Raw genomic sequence first — 12,316 nt, 5'->3', positions numbered from 1 at the left:
CCAGGCTCCGGATGTGGGTTTCCTGAGTTCTGGGCACCATATTTGCTTTTTGGGGGGTAGAGTGGGAGGGCATCTGCCTGCTGCTTTCTTGGGGGCGGACAGAGACTGTCTTCTGCTCATGTGGGATCTCAGCAAATGATGAGCTGCTGGTACCATGTGGCTGAGAGTGGGCTGAAAGCTGCTCCAGAAAGTTACAGAGAAGCCTGGTTCATCTCCACATTAACACAGGGTGTAGCACGTAGTGGGTGCTCAACACGATGATGAAGGAGACGGACTAATACCTACTGAGTGCTCACTATGGAGTGGCAGGTGCGTATTTGAAAGTCACATTTACTCTTTCAGATGACCTTAGGAGTTAAGTATTAATATTGCTATTCTCCTCGCCGCCACACACACACCTTGGCAGACAGGTTTAGGCACATTAAATAACTCCCCAGGGTCAGAATTCGAAGCTGCTTGCACAGAGTCCAGTGTTTGAAGCACTGAGGCTGACTCAATGACTATTGAAATAAACATGCCCCAGAGTTGGGATTGTTTCACCTATATGGGCACCCCCACTGGTCTGTAAAATACACATTCGCATTCAGGAGGTCTGAGCTAGGCTGGTGATTCTGCAGGAGAAGCCCCCGGTAATGCCAACAGGGAATAGGGCTCCAAGCAGCAGAACAGGGTGGTATCTGTAACCGTGAAATGGGGCAAACCTGGGGGGACCAGAGATGACCTGCTTGGTGAGTCCTCACCTGCTTGATTAGGAATGCAGAATACACAGAGAGAACTAAAACAAAAGGATTTACTTATATAAGGAGTGAGAAAATGGGAGAATGAAGGAAAAGGAAATGTATTGGCCGGGGAACACATCACCGGATGCCGTCTGCCCTATCCACAAGATGGCGTCCGCCGAGTAGAGACCAGGGTGCAGTGGGAAGCCCACCAAAAGAAAAAAAAAAAGACCGGGTATGCCTGTGTTCCGTGTTTCAAGATCAACATGTTGGCACAACTCAGCAGGCTCCATTTAGGGAAGCAGGGGACTGAGTCTAGAACACTCTACCTTGGCTATGAGCCTCACCCACTGCCTCGGAGGTTGTGTCTCACCGTTCCTCTAACAATCTGAAAAACAAACAAAAACCGGGCCTCCCCGGTGGCGCAGCGGTTGAGCGCTGGGTTGCGAACCTGCCCGCAGCCTCTGCGGCACAGGCTCGATCCCTGGCTGCTCCCCAGCCACCCACCAGAGGAGGGTCCCACATGGCGCGCAGACCTCTCCTGCCGCCCGCTGCTCCCCTCGGCAGTGTGCTTCGGTCCTTCTGCCTGCTCTGCTCCCCGCTCTGGCTCTGGTGAATTCTCTCACCCTCCCGCGCTTCTGACTGTACCCAGTGCATGTATAAACAAAACAAGCAAATAAATAAATAAATAAACATGCCTCTATAAAAAAAAAAAAAAAAAAAACCAAACAAACAAAAACCTACTTGGGTGTGAAATGTGAAGTCCTAGGGGGAAAGGACCTACCTGGCCGGTGGGTCCTCATCATGGGCTTAAAAATGGAGGATAGGACCCAAAGGCAGACACACAAAGAGAAACAGTAATTGTAGAACCAAGTTTAGCCAAGGTTTCGCCATTTTGTATATCCTCCACCTTGATATGTTAGTCCTTGTCCAGCCGCATTCCGGAGATAGTTTCAATAGTCACAACCCTCACTCCACTCGGTGACGAAAAAGCAGACCACCCCAGCCGCCAATGAGGGCAGTCCTATCCATAAATGGGACAGCATCTCTAACCGTCCAATCAGTTTGAAACTATAACCGTGCACGCCAAAATGCCTTTGTAGTAGCCAATGAGTAATTGCCAGCTTCTTTCAAAATTCACGCCACTCGTGACCCTATAATAGACCCCTGCTTCCTCTGTTCGGGGCTCTCGCTATCTGCCACTGCGTTGGTAGGTGCCGTGAGCCCGGACTCGAGCCAGTAATAAACTCCCTTTTGCATTTGCATCAGCTGTCTTTGGATTCTTGGAGGCTATGCTTGCGGAGTCTGCTGATCTTGGGCACAACAATAATAGGGTGAGTTTACATAGGTAGTGAGAAGAGGGAGAGGGTAGAAAGAGAAAGAGAGTTGGTGCTTTGCTGGTTAAATTGCTAGTGTTTGGTAGTTGAACTACTTGTGATTCAAGTTGGAGCCCAGTCTCTGCTCAGCGGATGCTATCTGGAGTAGGAAAGGTTGCCACGGTCCAGCCTATAAAGTTTCTCTCAGTTGTCCCTTTTCTCACTCCCTACTTTAAAAAGTCCTGTTATTGTTCTGTGTGTCCAATTGAGTCATGTCCTGCATTCTTAAGCTTTCAGGTGAGGACCTACCAACTAAGTCATCCCCATCTCTCTGGGTATGCCCTGTTTCAGCTTGGCACCCAGTGTGGGGCCAGACACCCGAGGTTGGCCAGCCCAAGAATTTCTTCCTTGCCTTGGCCACCATAAGTGTGTTGCAATTGCTGAACACGTGGTGGGATTTTTCTGTCTCTAATTTGGAGGAGCTTGGTTTTACTTCAGCAGGGTTCTCTTTGTGTATATTTTGATTTAGACATGGGTTCAGTCTTTCAACAGTTCTAAGTTTTGGTTGGTTTGGGTGATCTGATAAAGTCTGGGGTATGGAAGTTGATTTTGATATTTCGGGAGACCCTGTGGGCTTACGCATGGGTCTGGTTTTTAATCTCTAACTTAGAATTTTTGCTTCCGGAGGGCTTCTTGGGTGTTTGGTGAGCATTTTCTACAGCCCTCTTTTTGGTTAGAGGTTGAGCCTTCTACTTTAGCTGAAAGTCAGCTTGGGCAAATTCTGCCTGACTGGAACAAGCTCAGGTGTAAGTCAATTTCTAAGAAGCATATGTATTTTCTTACCCTAACACTTCTTGGCTGTGTACTCATGGGGTCAGAGGGTCAAGATATTTTGCAATTGGAAAAATTTTGTAGATGTAAAATTTTCAGTTATATATATGTAAAATATAAATTTTACATTCCATCTGCAAAATATATGTCCCCCCATGAATTTGATTTAGCAAGGTCAGAGGCCCATTAGCTGGCACAAAGAGGAGGCAAGCAGCCCTCTCCTCACCCTGACAACTGTAAAGGGGAGAAACAGGAGGGGGTAGATCACTATTTACTGAAGACTATGAATCCACAAGCAGAGAACCCCTATCCAAGAAATTTCCCCTTTCCAAGAAACCAGCCCCTCCTAGGGAGGCTGTGGAGGCTTCACACTGTCTCTCCAGGACAGGACTGGACAGGCTTCCTCTCATACTGTTACAGGGCAGGGAGAGGGGCAGCCCAAACCCCGCAAACCTGCCTATTCTAAATAGGTTCTGCCATCCGCCACATCAACACAAAACATATGAGACTTTAATGGAAAGGAACTTTAATACAATTAGGAAACAATACAGGAAAGGCAAAGAATCTAGTTTCTAAATCAAGTACCCAAAGTTACTCATCTCCTCATGGGTAAAACTCCATCCAAATGGGATTGGCCCAGAACAAGGCCCCAAAGCCTGCCACAAGTCTAAAGCATCTTCCAGTGGGGACCCCCACAAAGGGGTCAGAAACCACCAGACATGCCCGGAAGGAAAAGAGCAAAATCAACATCAAGATAAAGGCTGCCATTGTCACCTCCCCACGGGCCTCACCCACATCTGTGTCACCCCGTCCACGACCAAAAGACAAGCGCAGTTTCTTCACGTGTCTCTAGGCTCCATGCACCTCCTTCAGGTCTCCTCCTGGCTCCATCCTGTTTCCTTCCTCAGTCTCCTCTGCAGCAGCTTCTCTCCCTGCTCAGCTCCACCCTCCCTTGGGTGGGGCAGGGAACCTGGAACCTCCCCCCTTCCTGGGGACCCCCCTGTTACAATACCAGACAAGGCAACTAATTTGGCCAAAGGAGTTACCCTGGAGTGGGACAGTTTTCTCTTCCCCAAATCCAGATGGGGAGACTGAACCAACAGGGGCAACTTGCAGGATACTGTTGGGCACACAACCCCCATTCCACCAAGGGACCCCCCTAAACTGGAGAAATTCCTTCTTTCCATAGTGTATCCTCAAGGAGTGGCTGATTGAATTGCTTCTATTTTTGCTTCCATGGGCCTACCTGGGTGCCCTACAATGAGTTTCACATACGATTGACCACGGACGAGCGCCACCCACCGGCTGGGAGGTTGCTCTTCACTTTTCCTCTCACAGGTGCCTCCAGGTCAATAGGAATTTTTATTGCGCTCAGCATTTGATCCCGTGAAGTTATTGCACTTCCCAGTTCGTAAAGATCCAGAAACTGCCTTAGTGGGGAATGGGGAGAGGACCCCCCCGAAACCCATGAGTGCGGTACTCCCAGCCCCAGGGGCGAGCCCAGCTGTCCTCCCGGCCGCGTGCGCGGCGCGCCCGCTTCCCGGGATTGGAGGCGCCCGCAGCCCGCGCTCCCCACTTTCCTCGCCAGACGGGCCCGCCTCTGGGGCGGGACGGGGCGGGTCTCCGCTCGGGAACCCCCGCCCAGCTGACCCGGCCGCTCTCCCTCCCGAGCTGCTGCCCCGCGTGCAGGGCCCGGCCGCCGCCATGTCGGGCCCGGTCGAGCTCTCCGTGCAGGACCTCAACGACCTGCTGTCCGACGGCAGCGGCTGCTACAGCCTCCCGAGCCAGCCCTGCAACGAGGTCACCCCCAGGATCTACGTGGGCAACGCGTGAGTCGCCGCTCCCAGCTCCAACCCCGCCGTCCCCTCCTGGGGCGCCCCGCCCACCCGAAAGCCGGGGCGGGGGTGTCAGCCGGGGCGGGTGGGGTCCCGGGGCGTGGTCGTCCCTCCGGAGCGACCGCCGGGGCCGGGCGGGGGCCGGGGGCGCCGCTCACCCCCGCGTGCGGGGCGGTGGGGCTGGATCCCGCCCGGGTCGCGCGCGTCCTTCGTTTTCTCCGGGCGCGCGCAGCCCTGGGGGCCGCCTGGCCCGTCGGGGGTCGGGCCCTCGCCGCCTCCGCTGGGGGCTCTGCCTTGGGCGGGGTCGGGGCTAGCACGTTCGCTGAACAGGTGGCCCTCTGTGGCCCGGCCGCTCTCCTGCCCGCGCGTCATGTGACAGCTGCCAGGTTCTGCAGTGAGGTCACCGCGGAATGTCTGCCTTCGCTGCCATGGCAACGGGCTAACGTCACAGTTAGGGCGTGGAATTTGCAGGGTCGGGCCTGCCCAGATTGGGGGGGAGGTGGGCTCCAAATACCCCCAACACCCCAAAGAAGGGGTCCCGAGGACCCGGGTTTCTTCGCTCCTTCCGTCTCTAGATTTGATGTAGTTGGGATTCTAGAAAGATACAGTGATAAACCCCATGAGCACCTGAGCCATCATTTAGAAAAGGCTTTTGACCTTCTCGTCACTAGGAAATGATTTTATTATTTATTACTTAGGAATTCTTACACTGATTTACCCATTTTGTTAGTCAAATTACTAGTACGAACTTCTCAGTAGCAGGAGAGATCCCAGTGTTAACCCCTCGGAGAGGTACCCAAGTTAACAACCAAAAGCAAATGACGGCGCCTGTGAGACTTCAGAGAGGGCTTCGGAGAGGAGAGGAGAGCCTTGAGGACTCAGTTGCGGGCCCTAAGCGCTCTGGGCTGGGGACAGCCATGTTGGAAACACAGATCTAACCCCCTTAAGTTACTTAAGAGGACATGGTAACACTGAGTGGTTTGAGGGATTGTGAGGACATGGTCAGTGTTCCCAGGCTTGGGCGGCGACCTGCTGCTTACCCTGCTAAGGACTGCTGCAAGAAAGGGGTCACTGAAGAGGAAGAAGGGGCCCACTAGGCAGGCCCCAGCCTGACAGAATATGGGGTCCATCATTCAGTCACCTTATTGTGTCAGGCACGGTACAGTGTTCACGCATAGCTGTGACAGTGCTCATGGAAAATCTGTCCAATGTTGAATTAGTATTGGAGAAGGGAGTGACTTCACATTTGGTTATTTTATTGTTTTTTAATCAGCCACTGCTTTGTAATCATGAGCAGTGTCAGGAGCAGGGACAGCTAAAACAGAGACCTACAGTCTAAGTCCAAGGCCCCAGGAACTGCAAAGTTCCAAAGATAAGCTCCTCTCTAGCCACCCAAGCACCCATGGTAACCCTGCTCTCTTGGACATTTTGGCACTTGCCCTCATTTTTCAAGTGACAACCAAGGTCACGAGTGTCTGGTGGTAGCCAGAGTGACACGTGTTGATAGACATTGTAGAAAACACATCCCTTGCCCTCCAAGCAAATCTGACCTCGTGCACATGCACACACACAAATACACACACACACACGTGTGTGTGTGTGTGTGTGTGTGTGTAGTGGTGGTGGTGATGTGTTTAGCAGGGAGGGTCTACTGAGCACCCACTGCTCACCCACCCATCACCAGCCCCTTAACAAAATCAGGGCTCTTGATTAGGACTCACAGGGCAGAGAGGAGCCTTCATGAGCCACATTTCCCTGGTTTCAGGAGTGGCGGCTGACATGGATCGGGGAGGAGGCATGAAGGGGACAGAACAGTGCAGGTGTGGGGAGAAAGCTCTCCTCTCTGCCACTCAGCAGCCCATGTGAGCACACGTACATCCTTCCACTGTCCTGTCGGGCCAGAGGCTAAGCTCTGTCCTTCCTTCCTCATAGGACTTTCCGTGACAGGCCAATGAGATTGTGTAGAAGATGTTTTGTAAAGTATAAACTGCTGTTTGAATTGGGATGTTGTGAGTTGAAATAAAGGAACCCTTTGACTATTCAGATCAAATGTTTTGTAATCCCCATAGTTCTGTCAGAGCCACTAACTCCCCCAGGGCTAACTCACCCAAGGCAGCTTCAATATGAGGCTGGTGGACTGTGGCAGGAGGGATCCCTCTAAGGGATGGAGGGGGCTGCTGTAACCCAAGGACTGAGGCTGTCCCAGGTGTGCCAGTTTCATTTTTCTTACTGATTATCACATACTCATTCAGCACATACCTGGCCAGGTCCCCTGCCAGTTGCGGACATACAGACCTGAAGAAGTAGTCATGGCTTCGCCCTCAAGGCACCTAAGCTGACTAGCACAATCAAGCACGAGATTAGCTGCACTGGCTGTGGTTTCATGCTCTGTCTATAGACTTACTCACTTAACACTCAGAAGAACCCAGGGAGCAGGAGGGAAACCAAGATACAGGAAGTGATTAAGTGATTTGCTCGAGGTTGCCTGGCTGGTAAATGGCAGGGCTGGGTTCAGACCCAGGCAGTCTGGCTCTAGAGCTCACTTTGCCCCCTTGGCTAGCCCACCACCATAGGATAGGGAGAATGATGCCAAATGGAATGGAGGGGCGGCTGGGAAATACTGCAGAGGGTGAGCGTCCGTGGAGAAGGGCATTCCAGACAAAGGGAACGGCATGGGCTGTCTGGGCAGCTGCTAGTAACTAGATGGGACAGGAGTGAGGGAGGGGAGTCATAAGATGGGCTGGAGAAGCCAGCATGGAGGGTTCCTTGCTTTGCCAAGAGGCTTAGAATCTTCTGCATCTTCCGCCCCTTGGGTGAGTTAATCATCTGCTATTGTTTCCTGTCCAGGTCTGTGGCTCAAGACATCCCCAAGCTACAGAAGCTGGGCATCACCCACGTTCTGAACGCTGCTGAGGGCAGGTCCTTCATGCACGTCAATACCAACGCCAGCTTCTACAAGGACTCTGGCATCACCTACCTGGGCATCAAGGCCAATGACACGCAGGAATTCAACCTCAGCGCCTTTTTTGAAAAGGCTGCAGACTTCATTGACCAGGCTTTGGCTCAAAAGAATGGTAAGGGACCTGCCACTCAGGAAGTGACGAGAGGCAGCTTGGACTGGACTTTCTAGAAAACAGGGCCATAACAGGCCTCCTCTTGGAACCTGTTGTGTCCTGTCTCCTGTGGTAAATAATCTAGAGCTTCAGGTGTTTGTGTTCACAAAAGGACCTTTCGCACAGTGGCAGCCCTCAGGCCCTCGAGTTTGACTTGACTTTGACTGAGAGTTCAATTTCCAGCCACTTCCTCCTACACCCCCAATTCAGATGGCTTCAATGCTTTTTTTTTTTATTTGTTTCCATAGTATTTCAATGATAAGATGTTCTGAGGTGATGCAGCTCCAGGGTGGCTGATTCAGCAGCTCAGGGGTTGCGTGCTGTCTCCTCTGGCACCTTCCGTGTTGGTGCTCCCCTGGGGGTCCTGAGATGGCTGTGGCAGACCCAGTCACCACATCCCAACAGGACAAGGTGTAGTGAAAGATGAGGCAGCCATCTGCTTCTTGTTCTCTTGTTTTATTTATTTATTTTTTAAGATTTATTTATTCATGCATATAAGAGCTGGGGTACAGGCCAGAGGTGTGGGAGGTGAGAGGATTCACCAGAGAGAGTGGGGAGCAGAACAGGCAGATCTACTGAAATACACTGCTGAGGGGAGCAGCAGGTGAGACAGGAGAGGTCTGCTGCGCCATGTGGGTAGCTCCCTGGCTAGCCAGACATTGAATTCAGGCCACAGTGGCTGCTGATAGCTTGATAGCACTGAGACTTTAATCCCTGAGCCATCAGAGAGGCCCCTTGTTCTCTTAAGAGCAAGGAGAGCATTCCCAGAGCCCTCCAGTGGAGTTCCCCTCACAGCTCACTGGCCTCTGCTGGGTCACATACCTGGTGAGCCAAGTGGGGCAGCCATCTTGGCTCTTCTGGAGGGTCAGCAAACTATAGCAGCTCCCAAACAGAGTGAGACTGGAGCAGAACTGCCAAGGTGCTGGCAACCAGGCAAGGTGTTGCAGAGAGAAACCTTAGAAGGTCAGCAGGGCAGGCTGGGCCACTTGCCCTTTCTGTTTTTAACTTGTTTTTCGCAGCAACTCCCTTTACTTTCGTGCTGCTTCCTCCAAACCCTCCTTCCTCTCCACCCCATATCTTCCCAGGGGAAATCACCCCCACCGAGAGTGATCAGCCTTGTCCCCGACTCTAGTCTGTCTTGGCTGCTCTGCTGCTGGTGCCAAGGTCTGCCCAGTGGACTGAGTTCCAGTAAGCAGGGTTTACTAGATGCTTGTTATCACATGTTTGGGGCTCGGGGGGAAGTTGGATCCCCCAGGAAATCTGTACATTTGACTGTCAGCCCTCATGGTCTTAAACGTGTCCCCTCCCCACCCCCATGGCCCCCAGCTGTACAGATGAGAAGGAGGGGCCCAGGGAAGGGGATGGACTTGGCTCTTCTCGTGTATCAACGGGCCATCCGTTCAAGGAACTTAGGGTTCCCTGACTTAGTTTCCTCTCTCCGTACGACTAGGAACATACTTTGATTTTTATGACCCTGCTGCCTTAGCTCTTGCGAGCTGGCGCATCAGTTTGGAAAGGTCTCCGCTGCTCCCTGCCCTGTCCTCTGGCCAGCTCCACTTTGCGCTTCACCCTGGGCATAGTGCCCTGTCTTCCTGCCCTCACACTGTGTCTCCCCAGCACCTGAGGTGGCATCAGGCATAGAGCAGATATGCTGCAGGTGGTCACTGACTCAGTCATAGAGATGAATTCCAGGGGCGCTAAGGCCAGTGGAAGCGCTTCTAAGACCCACTGGCCAAGTGAGTCAGTGGAAATGCACTGGGCTCCAATAGTGTGCCGGGAGCTGGGACCCACCTCTTTGGAGAGCCGGGGTGGGGGGGGGAGTGACTGGGGGGGTGCTCAGAGGAGGAAGCAGTCATTCCAGCTGGGAAGGTCAAGGGAGGGGATTAACAGAGGGGGACTTTGTTGGCACCCCCTCACCCATCCTGCCCCCCCCCCTTTTCCAAATGATAGGGATGCAGCAGGGGGGCAAGACAGACATCCTTGTCTTCCTGGAGCTTATATTTTAGGAGGAGGGGACAGTAAACAAGTGAAAAAGATAAACCGGGAGAATGAAGTAGGGAGGTGTGGGTGAGGGAGTAAAGGGGTGGGGTGGATCTGAGCCTTTAAGTGTGGATGGGCAAGAAAGGCCTTCCTGGGAAGGTGACATTTGAGCAAACACTTGGGAAAAGAGGTGTTACAGGTGCAGAGGCCGCTGGTGTGCAGGGAAAGGGGAGAGGAGTGGGAGCCAGATTTTGTAGGGCCTCGTGGGCCCATGGGGCTGCCGTGAGAAGATATTTCTGCATGTGTGTCTGTGTATTTTTTGCCTGGTTTGTGTTTGTATTTCACACGTGTGTTCCATTTATTTTTGAAACTGCTCTGTTGAGGGATTCCTGAGTCCTTCAACTCACTTAAGTGTGCAGTTTGATAAGTTTCAACATTTGTATACACTTCGGGATCCATCACCCCAGCCATGGTGGTGTGCATCCCATCACCCCAGAGGTTCCTCATGTCCCTTTGTGACCTCCCCCTCCCCTGCCTCTCTTCCCCTGTTGCTAAGCCACACTGATCTGCTTTCCATCACTGGATGTCCGTGTGCACTTTGTAAGTTTCGTGGGGATGGAATCACAGCATGTGTGCTGCTCGCCTTCCCTCTCTGCTCAGCGCCCGCATCTCAGCCACTCTGCCGCATGCAGCGGTCGTTCTATCCTTTCAGATCTGAGTGGCGTCCCAGGCGAGGGAGGTGTCCCAGTTCCTTCCTCCATTTGCCTGTTCATGCACGGTTGGGTTCTTCATGGTTTTTTTTTAAAGATTTATTTATTTATGCATACAAGAGCTGGGGTACAGGCCAGAGGTGTGGGGGGTAAGAGGATTCACCAGAGACAGAGCGGGGAACAGAACAGGCGGATTGACCGAAATACACTGCTGAGGGGAGCAGCGGGCAAGACAGGAGAGGTCTGCTGTGCCATGTGGGTTGCTCCCTGGCTGGCCAGGGATTGAACTCATGCTGCAGTGGCTGCGGATTGCTTCATAGGTTGCATCTTAACCCTTGCGCCACCAGGGAGGCCCCTCTTCATGTTTTTCTTGACTGAAATACATTTATACAGTGAAGTGCTCATGTGACAGGTGTGTAGCCCAGTGAACCGAACACACCCATGTACTAGCCCCCGGATCAAGAAACAGACCCTGACCAGCTCCCCAAGAAGCCTCCTTGCCTGTTTCCCCCACTACCCCAGCCCCGGGGTTACCGCTATTCAGACTTTCCACAGCACAGACCTTACACCTCCTGTGTGTTCCATGTTCTTGTCGATTGTGCGTTTTTATTATTTATCTACCATGCTGCCATTGTATAAGCTTTGGGGGTTTCAAACTTGGGGCTGTTATGGGTAGTGCTGCCTGGGAACCTGCTGGTGCATGGTGTGTTTTGGCGTCTGTGTGTGCCCTTTCCTGGGCCGTGGGGCTGCCTGTGATTAGCTGGAGGAGGTACTGCCACACCCATTTCCTCAGCAGTGTGCCTGTTTACACCCCTCTACACCCCGCGGACCAGGCCTGGCTGGCTCACAGCCTCCCAGTGCTTAGGGTTTCCTGCCATCTTCATTTTAGCCGTTCTGCTGGGTACAGACTGGCTTCATCTTGCACTTTTCCCTTGCACTTCCTGAAAGAGTTTTAACTGCAGTCCTGGGGTGACTGGATGCCCCCGGTTCACAGCGTCCCCGTTTCTTACAGGCCGAGTGCTTGTCCACTGCCGTGAAGGGTACAGCCGCTCACCGACTCTAGTCATCGCGTACCTCATGATGCGCCAGAAGATGGACGTCAAGTCTGCCCTGAGCATCGTGAGGCAGAACCGCGAGATCGGTCCCAATGATGGTTTCCTGGCCCAGCTCTGCCAGCTCAATGACAGACTAGTCAAAGAGGGGAAATTGAAACTCTAGGGTGCCCCTACCACTGCCTCCTCTCTGGAGGTCTGATGGGGGAGTCCCCGGTCGAGGAGTCCCGTGTCGCCATGTTTAGGAAACACTTACCCTGTTCCCAGCATCACCAGGCACTTGCCACAGTCTGTCCCCCCACGGCCCTGGGCCACTTCCCCCCGGGGGCATATAAAGGAGCTTGTAAGAGGGCATTCTCGCTCCTCGGTGTGTCCGGGGCCTACGATTTATGACGTCCTCTCCCTGAGGTGGAGGCACAGAGGGGGATTGCCTGTGACCTGCATGCTTCTTCTTGATGGCCCAGGGCAGGAGGTCTGTGGATGTGTAAGGCCCAAGACAACTACAGGGGCCCTCAGGACCTCCCCACCCCCACTTCCCACCCCTCACTCCTGGGTCTTCCCCTGAGTGGGGACCACAGCACCTAGAACCCTGTAAAGGAACTATGCAAATGCCCAGCCTGCCCCAGTCTCCTCACAGCCATCTACACCCGTTCATAGGCAGAGGCGCGTCACGAGGTCTGAAGCTGGTGTGAGGGCAGCCGTCAGTTGTTGGTGGAAATTTCCATGAAGAGACTGAATTTTAATTATTTCTTTAGGGTGA

At 53.0% G+C, this 12,316-nt stretch overlaps 1 protein-coding gene across 1 annotated transcript; it reads left to right on the top strand.

The window, feature by feature from the left end:
• Positions 1 to 4,570: 4,570 nt before the first annotated feature.
• On the top strand, positions 4,571 to 11,722 carry DUSP3 (dual specificity phosphatase 3; the record flags this gene model as incomplete). The annotated part of the gene is made up of 3 exons (XM_084239113.1): positions 4,571 to 4,695; positions 7,549 to 7,775; positions 11,517 to 11,722. 3 exons carry the CDS (start codon positions 4,571 to 4,573, stop codon positions 11,720 to 11,722), a joined length of 558 nt encoding a protein of 185 aa, XP_084095239.1.
• Positions 11,723 to 12,316: the final 594 nt, after the last annotated feature.

The sequence above is a fragment of the Talpa europaea genome, assembly GCF_964194135.1.
Source record: "Talpa europaea genome assembly, chromosome: 7".
In the NCBI taxonomy this organism is placed as follows: Eukaryota; Metazoa; Chordata; class Mammalia; order Eulipotyphla; family Talpidae; genus Talpa; species Talpa europaea.
This window is presented reverse-complemented; position numbering and strand designations above follow the sequence as displayed.